This window comes from Chiloscyllium plagiosum, unplaced genomic scaffold (assembly GCF_037043375.1).
Source record: "Chiloscyllium plagiosum isolate Xiang-an unplaced genomic scaffold, Cpla_swu_hap1 HiC_scaffold_18, whole genome shotgun sequence".
Lineage (NCBI taxonomy): Eukaryota > Metazoa > Chordata > Chondrichthyes > Orectolobiformes > Hemiscylliidae > Chiloscyllium > Chiloscyllium plagiosum.
The window spans coordinates 57,806,475-57,824,965 of NW_028270156.1; the positions used below are offsets into that span (position 1 = coordinate 57,806,475).

Sequence of the window (18,491 nt, forward strand, 5' to 3'; positions counted from 1 at the left end):
TCTGATTTCTCTGCACAGATGCTGCCAGACCTGCTGAGCTTTTCCAGCAACTTCTGTTTTTGTACCAAATTAGCCAATCTTATTACAAATGCAGTTTTAATTTGTTCAACAATGGTATAGCTCATTTAAGACCAGATTTTAACCAGCTTTGCATTCTGCAAGTTCAGTTCTACCGAAGGACAATGTTTTCTTTGCTTGGTAAATGCGTAATTTGTAGAAATTTTTACTTTTACAGTTGGACCATGTCACTCCAGATGATGAGGATGCCTACAAATGCATTGCTTCCAACACTCATGCTGACTGCACATACACTGTTTCATTGATGGTGACTGAGTGTAAGTTCTGAACCTGAGTGGATTATACATGATAATGTTTATTTACTGCACGTTGCTGTGGTGTTACTTTGAAACAGTTCCTGAATGAAGTACGTGCAGCTACTAGACAAGCTTGTTTTCCCTAGGTTTTTTTGTGATCTTCTTTTCTTGAACATAATGTGTTATGAAAAACAAAACTGTTTTAAAGATTATATTCATTCCATTCCTCTGGAGAGCTTCACTCCACTTGGGGCATTTACATTATTTGAGCTCCCATAGCCCTTTCCAAGCATTCTGAGGGTATGCATCAGCTGTATTTGGCTAAATGAGTTTGTCATGACTGTACCTCTTCGTGATCTTCATGTTACAATGCAAAGAGGATTTCTCCAAGCATGTTGTGCTGATATGAGCTGTGTTGCGTCAAGTCTACAACAAAAAAAGCACATTTAACTCAGTTGGTCTTTGCTGATGTTTATGTTTCATGTGAACCTCCTTCTATCCTTCTATTTAACTTCATTAATATACACTTTTTGTTTCATCCTCATATGATTATTTAAATTTCTTTTAAATGTATTTATTCTACTTGCCTCAATTGCTCCTTGCATTTAGTATTCCATCTTTTTATTACATTTTGCTGCACTAGATTTCTCTACAATTCTTTACAGGATTTATTTATGGGCAATCTTGTTTTTGTTGGGTCGAGGTTTTGAGTTCCCCTAAATTAGGGAGTTATCTTACAGACAGGTTAAGCAAGAGCCTGACATGGTCATATTCACAGAATAGACCTTATAGACAATGTCCCAGACAAAACCAGCACCTTTCCTGGGTATTCCCTGTTTCGCACCCCCTGATCCCCAGGAGAAAAGGGGAAACAGTGATAAACAGTCAGCAGGAAGTTGCCCTCAGAGATCTTGATATTGACTCTGGTCGCCATGGTTGTGGTTGTTATTTTATGGTAGTTTCCTCAGCCAAACCATCTTCAACTGCCCTCACGATTAACCTTCCCTCCATCATGAGGTCAGGATTGGAGATGTTTGACAATGTGCAGTACTATTCATAATTCCTCAATTCCTGAAGCCTTCTATGTCCAAATGCAGAAAGTCCTGGCATTTAAGCTTGGCATGACAATGTGACAAGTAACATTAGCCACAGATAAGTGCCAGAAAATGATCAACTCCAAAAAGACAGAATCTAACAATTGCCCATTGACATTCAAAGTCTGAATGGCTGAATCCCCCATTGGGCATTACCATTAATCAGAACCTGAACTAGACTAGCCATATAAGATTAGATTAGATTATTTACAGTGTGGAAACAAGCCCTTCGGCCCAACAAGTCCACACCGACCAGCCGAAGCGCAACCCACCCAGACCCATTCCCCTACATTTACCCCTTCACCTAACACTACGAGCAATTTAGCATGGCCAATTCACCTAACCTGCACATTTTTGGATTGTGGGAGGAAACCGGAGCATCCGGAGGAAACCCACGCAGACACGGGGAGAATGTGCAAACTCCACACAGAGAGTTGCCTGAGGCAGGAATTGAACCCGGGTCTCTGGCACTGTGAGGCAGCAGTGCTAACCACTGTGCCACCGTGCCGCCCACTGTGTCACCGTGCCGCCCACTGTGTCACTGTGCCGCCCACGAATGCATGAAATGCATTCCTTTGCACATTGATCTATGTAACTCCACTTTCAGTAGCCCATCATTTCAGGAAGCTAACATCATAAGAACGACTGAGTGTTTATCAGCTGAACATATCCCATTCCAACCTAAAGACCTCTGGCAGACAGATTTGTAATCATATGACTATCCACAGTCAGTGGTTTGCAATTGTAATGATGATTGGATTGAATACCAATCATTGATGTTTCAGTAAGAAAATGGACTGCCCCAGATGATTTTGAATGCTGCAAGTTCCTTTTAGACCGGCAATGAATGAATAAAAACACTTCTATAAATTTATAACTCAAGTCATGAGAGCTTGATTCTATTTTTCCACATTTAGAATACAAATATTGAAATTGAATAATAGAGAGCTAATTATTCCACATGAATTGTTCCACATTATTTAATTCAAAATTCCTTATTCGTTCTTGTGCAATTTGTTCTTTTGATGCAGGTCAAGAGAAACAATTGAACTTTCGGACAATGTTGAAAAAAAGGTAAATCCTTTACTCCATTACCCAGAAAGATTTCAAGAGGGCTCCTTGCAGATAGCAATGTGATAATTAGATGAACAGAAGAATGTATATAGGCTACCTGCTGTTAAATGAAAGATTTAGAGAAGATACACAGGAACTGGAGCATACAGAGAGGAAATGCAATAGGCATATATATTACACACACATATATGTATGTGAAAGTATCTTCAATTGGTAAATATAGGCCACATAGAGGGATTTTGGTAACTGGAATGTTTGGATAGAGAATATGCAGTGAAAACTATGGTCCATATAAAACGTTGTTGATCGTTCAGTAGGGTGCTGCTTTATGAGGGACTTGGTTCAGTAAGGAAGTTACTTGTGAGATAATGTAGAATAAATAGAGGATACTGAATCAATGGTAGTAATAGGATGTGTAATGGTCATCTCTGAGATCTAAAAAGGATATTCAATAAGTAACCATATGATATACAAAGAATCTGTAATGACCCACTTTTGACATTATCAGGATAATTGTAGGAATTATAGAAGGAGTTTGGTAAGTGTGGAATATATGGAACAGCTATCCTCAATCTTTTTTTCTTAGCTCCTCCCACCTACTGTAACATGTATTTTGTTGTTAAATATCATTATATAAATGATTACATATTTATTACTTATCATGTATTTATTATTATTGTTTGACTTATTTAATGTGAAACCTGTTGCTGATGTACCTTGGACAACACCCATATGCATTGATCAATGTTCATTCTGACTCGGTGCTTTGTTTCCATTGATGTAACTGGTGGACAGAAACAAGTTATACTAAATTTGACCAACACTTTTAACGCTTCAGAAGGTGCATTACTTTATTCAGCTACATCAGTCAATGTGTTACAGCTTCACGAGATGGTTACACATAAGCACTTGCCAGGAGAGGCCACTGGCTGACAAACCAGAATGGGAAACACTGATGTCTTTCATTTTACTCTTCTGACAGATATTGGACTCTGCCATTTGGATAGGATGGTTAACGGAACACTGACAGAGATCTAAACAAGTCATTCCTGTTCTAGTGTCACTTGGTTTAGTGTTCAGTTATTCATCAGTGGAAGCCTGTATATGCTTTGCATTTTAGCATGTACAACACAACACATATTGCTTATGTAGGCATTTGTATAACGTATTGCCAAATATTATTTCTATTATACCATCACAAATTGCACATTTTGTTCCTAAATTAAGCAAAATGTACTTTAATCCCATCACAAACACATATAAAAGTGAACTAAATTAAAATTATTTGTATAAGTTCCTATAAACGCAAGAGCTGCTTATACCGCATTAAGCATTGTCTATACCAATAGTTGCACCCTGTCCTGATTCCTCCCTCTACAAATGTGGTCAACTATGTTTAATGGACTCACCTTAACACATGTACAAACTCAGTAAAAGATGTATATGTTAATCAGTAATAGAAAACCCAGCAGAAGAAAGAGGATGAAAAGGGAGATGGTTTAATTTGGAAAAATAACAAGTGATTTATTGGAAAAAGTCCATAAATATATAAAAATATAAAGTCATACAAATATATGATTGGGACAATTAGAACAAAACCAAATGACAGTTCAGTGATTGGTATTCATTTGATTTGGTCCCTGTTTTGACCTTTGTCCTTGCAAAAGTAAATTCTGAAACAACATGCAGATTCTTAAGACAAAAACATTCATGATGTGGAGGTACCAGTGTTGGACTGGGGTGGACAACATCAGAAGTCACACAACACCAGGTTATAGTCCAATAGATTTATTTGGAGTCACAAGCTTTCAGAACACTGCTCCTTTGACAGGTGAAGTGAAGAAAAGCATACTGGCACAGAATTTATAGGCAGACCACTCACACCATTTGTATGATTGTTTGAACTCTATGCCCATTAATCTCTGTGCTGGTATGCCTTTCTTCACTTGACCTGATATAGTGCAGGGTATGAAGAAGGTACATGGTGGAGTTTGTCCTCCAAAATATTGGGTACATTTGCTGGGATCCTGCAGTGCTATTTGGGCCTTACAGGCATTAATCAAAAATCATAAATATTGCATCCATCGGAATAAATCGGAAAATGTGCTCAGACTTTGAAGCCCCTCACCTCGGCTTGCTGTGTGGAGATCATTCAGTGAGGAATTGGAATTTACATCATACTTGATAGTAACTGAGGTTTACTTGCAGGTCAGCACCAGCTCCAAAGGAAGAAAGGAAAGTTCCAGATGAAAAGGAGATGTGGGAGATCTTAATGAAAGCCGATAAGAAGGATTATGAGAAAATTTGCCTGCAGTATGGCTTCACTGACTTCAGAGGAATGCTGAAGCGCTTAAAGGAAATGAAGAAAAAAGTAGAGACTGAGGTGGGAAAAGTTTGAAAAGTTTTGAGCTCAGGAATGAGGTTGAATAGGAATCAGTGCACTATGGAGACACTTGAATGTCAAACAAGTCTGAAAATCCAGAGAACTCTGACAATAGTAATATTGCTCAAGTAGACCATAATTTCAATGGAGAAAGATTGAAAACGGGAATGGGTAAAAATGGCAAATTAGAAAGTAAATGTTTTCTTAGATTATGTCCAAGAGTGTAGGGAAGTTGGGGAGAGTGATAGATTCAACAACCTTTGCATCTGAATTCCAGATCAAAGTGATGGGCTGAAAGTTACTTTTCTCTTTGGTTGAGAAATACAATTGCAGCCACATTTTACTTCTTGGGCACATTGGTATATGAGAAACTAAGCAGAGTCAAAACAGTTTTATGAAAGGGAAACCCATGTTTGACAAACTTATTAAGAGTTCTTTGAGAAAGTATTAATCAAGATGAATTAAAAGTAATTAATATGTTTAGACTTCCAAAAGTCATGCCATAAGCCACCATGTAAATGTGAAAAATGATCTTATGGTCATGATGTGATATGTTAGCATGGATAGAGGATTGCTCAACTAAAGAAAACAGAAAAGAGGGATAAATTTGTCATTTTCAGGTTGGAACACTGTAACTTAGTGGAGTGTCACAGAGACCTGTGCTGGGACCTCAACTATTTGCAATCTGTGTTCATGACTTGGATGAAGGGACTGAATGAATTGCAAACAATCCTAGCAGGTTATGACTCAGGGGTATATTTTTAAGGTGAAAGGAGAGAGGTTTAAAGGCCCATAAGACTGTCAGTTATCCAGATTCAAGACTGCACAAAAGCCTAGCGAAGAGCCCAGCCATCCATTAGATTGCTGAAGCAGCTGAGTCGCAGTGAAATCATGACTTCATCAACAGTTCTGGAGCTGTCACCTATTCTGCCAATTACACAATGCTTTCTTACACAACACAGAGGTTTCAAGTGTTTGTAGTTTCTGTTAGTGACACTCCATAAAATTGCAACAGGCTAGAACATGCCCAGCCCCAACAGTGAGCCAGTCAGCTCAGTATTACCTGGTGCAGGTAGCTTTGCACTGAGAACATTTCATGGCACTCGTGAAAATCAGTAATCCTAGGAATGGGATTGGGAATCCTGGAATCAAGACCTAGCTGCTATTTTTACACTTCCACAGAGTCTCCCCAAGTCTAATAAAACTCAGCCCAAAGAGTCCATCCTGGAAAAGGCGATAGACTGTTTGTTTTTATTCATTCATGGGACAAGGGCATCACTGATCAAGCCAGCATTTATTGCCCATTCCTACTTGTTAACCACATTGCTGTGGGTCTGGAGTCACATGTAGGCCAGACCAGGTAAGGATGGCAGTTTCCTTCCTTACTGAACCAGATGGGTTTTGCCAACAATCGACAATGGATTCATAGTCATCATTAGACTCTTACTTCCAGATTTTACTGAGTCCAAATTATGCTATCTGCCCTAGCGGGATTCAACCCTGGATCCCCAGGACATTATCTGGATCTCTGGATTAACAGTCTAGCAATAATACCACTAGGCTATTGCCTCCCAATTAATTGAGTGGGCAAAGATTTATTGATGGAGTACGTGAAACATGTGTGGCTGTGCACTTTGCTAAGAAGTATTGAATGGTAGAATATTACGTGAATTCAAAGATTGCAGAATGCTGTGATCTTGAAAGGTTTGGGTGTCCTCATGTGTGAATCATAAAATGGTAGCATATGGGTACACAAGTAGTTAAGAAGATGCATTGCTGGCCTTTATTACAAAGGGGATGAAGTGTGAAAATAGTGAAGTTTTTGTACAACTTTACAGAGCTGGGACAAACTTTGAAAACAAGGTTTTTCCTTTTTTCTTAAGGAGGGAAATGCTATCAATGGATGTTCCTCATCTCAATGAATACAGAAAGTGATCTGTTCTCATTAGTGATGCATTGCTTGACTTTGCTCTGACAGGCAGTAAAGGTTTTAAAGCCATTGGAGGACCTGGAAGGCAAAGTCGACTCAACAGTTACCTTTGATACAGTTTTGGAATTGAAAGATCCTAACATGAAGATGCAGTGGTTCAAGGTAAGGCAGGATTATTACACTGAATGTTTTAACATTGCCCCAATTGGGACAAAAAAAACTACCTCACATGCCATGGCACTTGGATTTCTTTCTCGAGGAGAAAGTGAGGACTGCAGATGCTGGAGATCAGAGCTAAAAATGTGTTGCTGGAAAAGCGCAGCAGGTCAGGCAGCATCCAAGGAGCAGGAGAATCGACATTTCGGGCATGAGCCCTTCTTCAGGAATGAGGAAAGTGTGCAAGTAGGCTAAGATAAAAGGTAGGGAGGAGGGATTTGGGGGAGGGGCGTTGGAAATGCGATAGGTGGAAGGAGGTTAAGCTGAGGGTGATAGGCCGGAGTGGGGGTGGGGGCGAAGAGGTCAGGAAGAAGATTGCAGGTTAGGAAGGTGGTGCTGAGTTCGAGGGTTGGGACTGAGACAAGGTGGGGGGAGGGGAAATGAGGAAACTGGAGAAATCTGAGTTCATCCCTTGTGGTTGGAGGGTTCCTAGGTGGAAGGTGAGGCACTCTTCCTCCAGCCGTCATGTTGCTATGGTCTGGCGATGGACGGAGGTGCGGGCGCACGTTTTGTATTTCTTGCGGTTGCAGGGGAAGGTGCCAGGAGTGGAGGTTGGGTTGGTGGGGGGTGTGGACCATATCCACCTTAAATTCACCTGCACCTCCACACACATCATTTATTGCATCTGCTGCACCTGATGTGGCCTCCTCTATATTGTGGAGACAGGCCGCCTACTTGCGGAACATTTCAGAGAACACCTCTGGGACACCCGCACCAACCAACCCAACCACCCCGAGGCTCAACACTTCAACTTCCCCTCCCACTCCACCAAGGGCATGCAGGTCCTTGGACTCCTCCATCGCCAGACCATAGCAACACGACGGCTGGAGAAAGAGCGCCTCATCTTCCGCCTAGGAACCCTCCAACCACAAAGGATGAACTCAGATTTCTCCAGTTTCCTCATTTCCCCTCCCCCTACCTTGTCTCAGTCCCAACCCTCGAACTTAGCACCACCTTCCTAACCTGCAATCTTCTTCCTGACCTCTCCGCCCCCACCCCCACTCCGGCCTATCACCCTCACCTTATCACCCTCAGCTTAACCTCCTTCCACCTATCGCATTTCCAACGCCCCTCCCCCAAGTCCCTCCTCCCTACTTTTTATCTTAGCCTGCTTGGCACACTTTCCTCATTCCTGAAGAAGGGCTCATGCCCGAAACGTCGATTCTCCTGCTCCTTGGATGCTTTCTTTCTCTATAGTTTACATCACAAGGATGTTTTATTGCCAAGTCTATGGGTTATAACGTTGCTTGTATGACTGAGCAATAAACCAAATTCTTGAATGCCTGATGCTCAGACTAGTTGTGGGAATTACTAGCATCACTAGACTCATGAATATTTAAGCCAAATCCTGAAATTTATTTACAATTGTACATTGCCTCATCTGCAACAATAATGCACGGGATTTTACTGTATAGTTGCAGTTGGAAATGGGCAAGTTCTCCAATAAGAACACACCCCATTCACTATTACCTACAGTGTATGGCAATGCTGATACTTAGTGCTGATATTGTTGTGTCAAGTTCATTATCACTCTATTTCCTTTGATGTCAATGCAATAGATAATAGTGAGTTTATGGAATAATCAGCTTTGTGTTTTGTAGGGTTCTGGTGATTAAATCTGCAGGATTAAAGTCTAACTTGCAATGGGAAGTAGTCAAATGTTTGACTTTTTGGTCTTCATCAGGTTTGACTGCAACAATGAAGTTGAACCTCCGCAGATGATAAATGTGCTGAGTTCTTATTAATAGTTACTTCTGATAAGTGTTACATTCACTTCCTATTATTCATTTTGCCACCTTATCTCCTGAAAATATGCATCTTGATGCAACCCTTCTGTATAACGCTGAGTGATCCTTTTGATGTTGGATGCGAAAGAGTGAATATTGGTAGATTAATTCACCATGAGCAAGTAGCTTTTGGATGTGTCCTTATACACAAGAGGTATGAGCTAGTGATCAGGGCCAATATTCCCCACCACCTAATTCACAACATACTGGAATTAGTGTAAATATTGACTGTCAGTACTTCACACAGACAATCTTTCTTTTGAGGACACTGTCCTTTCCCCTCTGCACTGCTGATACCCAATCTCATTGTTCATTGATGAGATCTTTGTTCCGCATAATGTGCAAGCCACATCATGCGTTAGGAGGCAGTGATCGAAAAAAGTCCAATTACTCCAGTACTCAGGTAGAAACAGTGTAAAGGAGAATGGTAAATGGCTAGTGATAAAGGAGTGCATGACACTGAAAGGGGAAGAGTGGACAGAAGTTAAGAGAAGAGGAACAGATGAAATAATGTCATGTAAATGGGTGAAGGAAGGAAAATGGAGAGCAGTGAAGTGTGATGAATAGAAGGGAGAAAGGAGAGGAAGTGACAAAGAACTGTGGAAAGTATGGGAAAGGAATTAAACAAGAGACAGAAAATGATACTTAAGGGAAGAAGAGAAGAAGCACTTTGGATCACAGTAATTTAAAATATTCTAGCATTAACTGAGTGTGGCAAAGAGTGTCAGTATTAATCCAAGAGTTGAGAAGAGGAAGAGTTTGCTAAACTGACAGGAGGGCTGGGGCACATGAAGAGAGAGGTACCACCTTGAATAGGTGAGAATGAACCAATCCCAGATGGATTCGAGTAGGCATGGAAGTGGCAATAGGAAAAAGGTGAGATTGAACAGAAGAGAGTGGATTCATTTGTGCTTTCCCCAAATGGAAACAGGAAGTGCCTACACTGAGTGCCTTTACCCAAAAAGAATGAGTAACTCTTCCAGGAAGTGCAGTTAATGTGTCAACATTCCTCCCAACTTCTTGGTGGTCCCTGAGGAGGACAATTTGGTTGACCAGAAGGCAGAAAATAATGTGTGTCGTATGGTCCAATGGCTTTATAGATTTACGCATGTCAGACCTCAAGGGGTTGGCTTGATAAGACCATTAGAGCATAAGATATCGGAACAGAAATTAAGCCATTCAGCCCATCGAATCTGCTCCGTCATTCAATCATGGTTGATAAGTTTCTCAACCCCATTCTCCTGCTTTCTTCCCGTAACCCTTGATCCTTGATGAGGCTGGGGATGGGCGGGTGGGTTGGTGGAAAGCCTAGTTTGAGAAAGTGGTAATTGGGCTGAGAGCACCATTTATCAAACGTTCTTTCTGCTATATTGCCCAATTTGAGGTAGTATAATCTATACAAGATTGACCGGTTTCTCTGTGAAATTGTGCAGAGCTGGATGGGATACACTGAAGTGAACAAAGAGGTGCTTAGAAATGACAGAGTGGAGATAATTTCCACCTTTACTGCCTGAGCAGTTTTCTAGTGGAGCACATCACCCTCCCACTGCAAAACCTGCCCAATTTATTTCCATTGAAAACAATAGGAGCAACTATACTATGATCCCCCTTTTGTCAGACAAACTCCTAATACACATTGTGGAAAACTGGTGAATGAAGGCACAATATAACTTCTACACACATGTGTGGCTCTGCAATAACTGTGCTGATATAAAGGGAGTAGAGATTTTTTGAATTAAATTCTTGAAGTGTTGACATTGTTTAAAATGTCAGAAACCTGTCTGGATTGTTGTTAACAGTGAATATAATTTAATTCTAATAGCCTTCTCAATCAGATTTGCAGTCTTATCTTTTCAGTGTGTTTAGATTAGATTACCTACAGTCTGAAAACAGGCCATTCAGCCCAACAGATCCACACCGACCCTCCGACTCATTCACCTACATTTATCCCTGACTAATGCACCTAGCACTATGGGCAGTTTAGCATGGCCAATTCACCTATCCTGCACATCTTTGGACTGTGGGAGGAAACCAGAGGACCCAGAGGAAACCCACACAGACAATTGCCTGAGGCAGGAATCGAACCTAGGCCCATGGTGCTGTGAGGCAACAGTGCTCACCACTGAGCCACTGTGCTGCCTAACACCACATGTGATTCTTTATTCTTCGATTTATGAATGTTTAGCTAACACCACACTCCACTACATTTTGGCAAAACACGGCTACTCCTCTTTTACCTTATACAGATAGTATTGGATTTTTTCTGCAGTACTGGCTAATCATTGGAGACAATTGACCCTAATAGAGGGCCTTGGAAATGGTAAAAGGCTGACACACACTTGGTGCATCTGCAGCTCAATAGCTTAGCTCTCCATAGGATGCATCGATGGGGAGAAACTTTCTGGAGAGTTCTCTTACTCATTCACTGTAACCTTTGGAGAAAACTGATGGGAAAGCCAGAAGTGTAATATAAACAACATTTACATGCATTCCTGGGGTTTCTTTAACTCTTTCTCCAAAGTTTTACAGCAGGTCAGCAGAGAAGCCGTACGTGAATTCACCCCTAAACATCTATGGTGGAGTTTACTGTGGAGTTATGTAATTAAAGCAGAGTTTGAGAGATCTCACTAAGAAATAAAGAAAACTGTGAGCCCAGACCAATACAGACTACTTGATGTCAGATTGCAGACTGATTTGAGTCACGGCATATCTCATGTCGTTTCTAACCATTCACAACATAAGATATGTTCCATCCCTGGCATTTGTTCAGCTCATTGATCTCAACAGGGATAGAATTTGAAATATTAGCATTCCAGGATGGAAAAATAAAGTAATCCTGCTCCTCATCACTAGATAGAAGGTAGGTTGGACAAACATCGGTTAGGGAGCTGCTGAAGTGTGATAAGTGGAATTGTCAACAGTAAATGAGCTTGCTCTTACTTTGTGGTTCTGTTCCTGTTTTCTTGTCTCTTAAGCTGCACAATATTGATCACAGTCTACTTCATTTCAGGTTGCTCACTGAAGACTGCTTTTCTCTCCTGAAACAGTTAACAATTTTGTTTCTGTTATGTTGCAGGATGGCGAGCCATTAAGAACACAATTCTCATTGGGGAAGTTTGAAATTAAACAAATGGGAACCAAGTTTATGCTTTCTGTGAAGAACTTAACCCAGAAGGATGCTGGCCAATACACCCTGGTAGTAGGAGATAAAAAATTCACTGTGGGGCTGAAAGTGAAAGGTATCCAGCAGAAAGATGTTGTTAATTTTGCATGTGGATATAGTGTAATACTGTGCAGTGGATTCTTAGGTAAACACGCTGACCAATTGCATATCTATTTTCCACAATCATTTACATTGCCAATGATCATACTTTTCTGAGCCATCACAAGTCACTCCTTGTGATGAACATAGGGATGTTGTAATCCCTCGCACATTTTCCTACTGTTCAACTAACTTACTGCTACTTCCCAAGATCATCATGCGGAAGATGCAGTAAGCTTCACAAAGTGGCAGTAAAAACATTAAGATCTCCCAAATGAAGCAGTCCTTGCTGCTGTCTGGCCTCCTCTTATTTGCCCAGGCAGCTTTCAATCTCTGCCTCTTCTGATACTGTATGCTGGCACCTGAGTCTTGGGGGCAGCTGCCTGTGGGCATGGGTGAGACAGAAAACCAATGCTCTATCAACCTTCAGGTGAATCCTATGGTTTAACTTTGAAATGAGCAGGAGACTTGTATATGGATTCCAAATCAACAGTTATTTCTCAATCAAAGATACTAATGGATTCTCTGATCTTTATTACATAATTTCATCTTATTCATTCATTGGTGTGGGCTGTTAGTGGGATCTTGCTAAACACAAAATGGCTGCTGTGTTTCCTGTATTCATTAAACTCCCATATATCATGCATTGTTTAAATTTTGTGCAGCTTCCTCACAGAAAGTCATCGAACATGCATCATAAAGATGTCTGCCAGTTTTTATTTGAAATACTGGTAGAGCATTGCTTTATGTTAAATGCAACTTACTCTTAGCAAGATGGGTCTAACTGAGAAATATCTTACCCTTGTTGCAATATTCATGCCATAAACACATTTGTTTCATTTCCATAGCTTCCCTTTTGTAACACCTGCTTCTTAGGTGTTTCCTGAATTCACATCGTGTTATCTGATCTTCTACATCTTTATCTCATTTTGCCAATCATTCTTCCTGTATTGACTAGAAACCATATATTTAAAAAGCTAATTAATTGCAAAGTACTTGGAGTCAGTTTGTTTTATGTTATGAAAGTCACTATCTAAATTCAAATCGAGCTTCTGTTTTACTGATGGTCCAGCTGCAGCACTACGTGCATTGACATGTAAAGCCTTGTACCCCACTGTACCCCAAGAAATGGGTGGGGCTTAGGGATGGCTTTGGAAGGGTTTGTAAAAATCCATCCTTGCTGGAACATCACCTCAAGAGTCAAACTAACTCCTTAGGACAAGTTGCTTTACAGGAGTATGCCCAAGCCTGGGCAAGTATTCCTTTGTATCTATGCACACAGTCAATTATTTAATCAATTCACTCCAAACATCTACTTAACTATCTGCTGTTTTTAGATTAGATTACATTACAATGTGGAAACAGGCCCTTCGGCCCAACAAGTCCACACTGACCCACCAAAGCTCAACCCACCCATACCCCTACATTTACCCCTTACCTAACACTACGGGCAATTTAGCATGGCTAATTCACCTGACCTGCACATCTTTGGACTGTGGGAGGAAAACGGAGCACCCGAAGGAAACCCACGCAGACACGGGGAGAACGTGCAAACTCCACACAGTCAGTCGCCTGAGGCAGGAATTGAACCCGGGTCTCTGGCGCTGTGAGGCAGCAGTGCTAACCACTGTGTCACTGTGCCGCTGTATTAATAGACATCCCAACTATGTTCAAATACACATTTTGAAAGCATATAAACAATTCTTGAACAAAGCTGATGAAAAGTAAACTAAATGATTTGTTTTCATATTCTACATCTTATAATACAACAGATAGAACATAGAACATAGAACAGTACAGCACAGAACAGGCCCTTCAGCCCACGATGTTGTGCTGACCACTGATCCTCATGTATGCACCCTCAAATTTCTGTGACCATATGCATGTCCAGTAATCTCTTAAATGTCCCCAATGACCTTGCTTCCACAACTGCTGCTGGCAACACATTCCATGCTCTCACAACTCTGTGTGTAAAGAACCCGCCTCTGACATCCCGTCTATACTTTCCTTCAACCAGCTTAAAACTATGACCCCTCGTGTTAGTCATTTCTGCCCTGGGAAATCGTCTCTGGCTATCGACTCTATCTATGCCTCTCATTATCTTGTACACCTCAATTAGGACCCCTCTCCTCCTCCTTTTCTCCAATGAAAAAAGTCTGAGTTCAGTCAACCTCTCTTCATAAGATAAGCCCTCCAGTCCAGGCAGCATCCTGGTAAACCTCCTCTGAACCCTCTCCAAAGCATCCACATCTTTCCTACAATAGGGCGACCAGAACTGGACGCAGTATTCCAAGTGCGGTCTAACCGAAGTTTAATAGAGCTGCAACAAGATCTCACGACTCTTAAACTCAATCCCCCTGATAATGAAAGCCAAAACATCATATGCTTTCTTAACAACTCTGTCCACTTGGGTGGCCATTTTAAGGGATCTATGTACCTGCACACCAAGATCCCTCTGTTCCTCCACACTGCCAAGAATCCTATCCTTAATCCTGTACTCAGCTTTCAAATTTGACCAAAATGCATCACCTCGCATTTATCCAGGTTGAACTCCATCTGCCACCTCTCAGTCCATCTCTGCATCCTGTCAATGTCCCGCTGCAGCCTACAACTGCCCTCTATACTGTCAACGACACCTCCAACCTTTGTGTCGTCTGAAATCTTGCTGACCCATCCTTCAATCCCCTCATCCAAGTCATTAATAAAAATTACAAACAGTAGAGGCCCAAGGACAGAGCCCTATGGAACACCACTTACCATAGACTTCCAGGCAGAATATTTTCCTTCTACTACCACTCGCTGTCTTCTGTTGGCCAGCCAATTCTGTATTCAGACAGCTAAGTTCCCCTGTATCCCATTCCTCCTGACCTTCTGAATGAGCCTACCATGGGGAACCTTATCAAATGCCTTGCTGAAGTCCATATACACCACATCCACAGCTCGACCCTCATCAACTTTTCTAGTCACATCCTCAAAGAACATGATAAGGTTTGTGAGGCATGACCTGCCCCTCACAAAGCTGTGTTGACTGCATTTAATCAAGCCATGCTCTTCCAGATGGCCATAAATCCTATCCCTCAGAATCCTTTCTAACACCTTGCAGACGACAGACGTGAGACTTATTGGTCTACAATTGCCGGGGATTTCCCTATTTCCTTTCTTGAAGAGAGGAATTACATTTGCCTCTCTCCAGTCCTCAGTCCTCTCCAGTGGAGAGCGAGGATGCAAAGATCTTCGCAATTGGCGAAGCAATTGCATTTCTCGTTTCCCAAAGCAGCCGAGGACAAATCTGGTCCAGGCCTGGTGACTTGTCAATCTTAATTTTTGACAAAAGTTTCAGCACATCAGCTTCCTCTATCTCTATCCATTCCAGCATGCACACCTGCTCTTCAAAGGTTTCATTCACTACAGAGTTCGTTTCTTTCATAAAGACAGAAGCAAAAAACTCATTTAGGGCCTCCCCTACCTCCTCAGACTCCACACACAAAATCCCTATGCTATCCCTGATCGGCCCTACTCTTTCTTTGACCATTCTCTTATTCCTCACATAAGTGTAAAATGCCTTTGTGTTCTCCCTAATCCATTCTGCCAAGCCTTTCTCGTGCCTCCTCCTGGCCCTCCTCAGACCATTTTTGAGCTCCTTTCTCACCTGCCTGTAATCCTCTAGAGCTGAGCTTGACCCTAGCTTCCTCCACCTTATGTAAGCTACCTTCTTCCTTTTGACGAGAAGCTCCACCGCTCTCGTCATCCAAGGTTCCTTTATCTTAGAACTTGCTAATGGTGGCGTTGCCATGCATCTGCTGCCCTTATTCTTCCAAGATGGTGGAGGTTGCATGGATTGGAAGGTCCTGCCATGTCAATTACTGCAGTGAATCTTTTTGTATACAGTACTCACTGCTGTTACTGTGTGTCAGGAGTTAATATCGGAAGGTGGTGGATGAGGTGCCCCTCAAACATCACACCAGTATTGAAATGACATAAATTGATAACTTCACAAACAGATCCTGAGCGATTTATTCATCCTGTAAAATTTATGTTGAAACAGCACACACCAAAAGCGTCCTGTGGAATTATTGCTCCCCTAATTTCGATATATCATTGCAAGATCATGAAAGCTCCTAAGGTAGCCACTCTTGGTGCTGCAAAGTGCCCAGTCTATGTCTTTTACACTAAAGTCAATCTGGATTCAAGACAGTAAGTGAGGCAGAAACCAATATACCTTTCATTGTGGATAGAATTTACTAACTATTCAGACTGACAATAATTTACAAACACCAGCCCCACCTGAAATCCTTTCCCTTCACATCTAGCCAGTCAATGAACTATTAGTTAATCAAATAATCTGCATAACTGCATGTTATGTTAATAGGTAAACTATTGTGCAACATATCCCAAAACAATAGTGTGGTGCCAGTGTCTTATCTTATTACACTCCTTTAATGCACCTTGGGACATTAGACAATGTTAAAGCAGCTATGTAAATGTAGTTGTTGTCACCATGGGTGTAATCACAATGCCAGATTGTTGATATTTGTCAGTAATGGAAAGGACAACAAAATGGTGGAATCCCAATAAAATGAGAGGTCACTGAGTAACCAAGTCTTAATTCCAGAGGAAGTACAAAATAAAATGTGTTCCATAACTGTTCAAGTCTGTGATGTCATTCCACTGTAAATATCTCACTAAATATTGTTTTAAAATCACTTTTCTCACAGATGAGCCACTTAGGTTTGGGGTGGAACTCAAACCTATAAAGGTGGTGGAGAGACAAACAGGAACCTTTGAGTGCCGCCTCACTAAGAAGGTCCCGAGTGTCTGCTGGAAATTCCAAGGTGTTGAGGTGAAGCGAGATGACAAGCATGACATCATTGTGTCAGAGGATGGACTGACCCATACCTTGAAAATCAAAGATGTGCGACCAAGTGATGTTGGCGAATACAGTTTTTCTGCAGACAACCTAACCTCCAAATCACAACTGCAGATAGCCCGTATGTTATATCACAGCAGGCTGGCAGAGTTACTTAAAAGAGCAAGGCCTTGTTTTTAAGTAAATCTATTTGCACTACCCTCTTTGAGGTCAGGTACTATCAATCAAATAGTGGTGACACCCATTGATTATGTTCAGATTAAATGTCATTCTCATTGGATCTTAAAGTAATTATTAAGACGTAAAAAAATCAGCCAAGGAGCTGTCATCTCAGTTAACCTACATTAAAGGAAACTGAGAGACTCTTAGCTTGCTACCCATTCAATACTAGGGACCATAATGTATATCTGTGCATGGAATTGGGATAGCTGAGGGACTAAATAAGTTCTTTATATTCTGCCTTGACACATGAAAAAGTGCCACTAGGGCTGAACCTTGTGATGTCCCCAGTGTCGGTGTGGTGGTACAGGAGTGAAGGTGGCAAGTGGAGGCCCCATTGCTTTTAGCCCTCCATCCGGATGAAGTCCATGGCAGGAAGGCTTGTGGGATTGCTTACTCATGCTGCCACCAATTGAGGTGTTTAGGCTATTAATTAAGAGCCTCATCTCAGTGCTATTGGTATAAACCCAGCAATGGTTAGGGAGGGTTCACCATGTGACGGAGCATGGCAAACAACCCTGGCTGTGGGTTCGCAGGAGTGACCCCTCATTCAAAGACATACGGTGCCTGCTTGGCACTAACTGGCATCAGGTAGCAGAGTCCGGTTGAGAGCAAACCTTCACCCTTGCTGCTGACTAGCTCTACCTCCCCAATACTGTCTCCCCTATCTGATGACTCCCTCTATGGACAGACCCAGCAAAAGTATTTAGTGGTCTACACAGAGGAGGAAATTGCCATAGGAGTCCTCAACATTAACTCTGAAGACAATGAAGTCTCATAACATCAGGTCAAATATGGGCATGTTAACATCCTGCTGATTACTATGTATCACCTCCCTTCAACTGAGGAATCGGTACTTTTATGTATTGACCAATAGTTGGAGGAGGCGCTGAATATGACAAGGATGCAGTAAGTACCCTGGTGGGTGACTTCAATGTCCATCACCTAGAGTGACTCAGCATCACTACTTATTGCCCAGACTGGTTAAGTCCTAAAGGACATAGCTTTTAGACTGGGTCTGTGGCATGTTGTAATGAAATCAGCAAGAAGGAGAAACATTATGGACCTCATTCTCACTGAGCTACTTGTAACAGATGTATCTGTCAATGACACAATGTGTAGGATTGACCACTGCAAAGTGCCTGTGGAAGTGAAGTCCTGTCTTCATGGTACTGTGTGGCACTAAAAGATGTGAAGTTCCAGCAGACCTAGCAACTCAGAACTGGGTAGCCATGAGGTGCCATGGGCTATTAGCAACAGCAAAATTATGCTCACATAGAATCTGTAACCTGATAGCCCAGCATGTCCCATGACATTCCAGGATCAATACCAGGCATATCTAAAA

At 41.6% G+C, this 18,491-nt stretch overlaps 1 protein-coding gene across 3 annotated transcripts in view; it reads left to right on the forward strand.

The window, feature by feature from the left end:
• The window catches only part of LOC122557920 (immunoglobulin superfamily member 22-like), an 85,244-nt gene that overhangs the window by 21,033 nt on the left and 45,720 nt on the right, over positions 1 to 18,491 (forward strand). For all 3 annotated transcript variants that reach the window (XM_043706139.2, XM_043706138.2, XM_043706140.2), the window contains 6 exons: positions 236 to 335; positions 2,440 to 2,482; positions 4,691 to 4,865; positions 6,844 to 6,957; positions 11,875 to 12,037; positions 16,776 to 17,048. In XM_043706139.2, the coding sequence (XP_043562074.1) occupies positions 236 to 335; positions 2,440 to 2,482; positions 4,691 to 4,865; positions 6,844 to 6,957; positions 11,875 to 12,037; positions 16,776 to 17,048 (868 nt within the window). The remainder of the gene's footprint in view (positions 1 to 235; positions 336 to 2,439; positions 2,483 to 4,690; positions 4,866 to 6,843; positions 6,958 to 11,874; positions 12,038 to 16,775; positions 17,049 to 18,491) is intronic.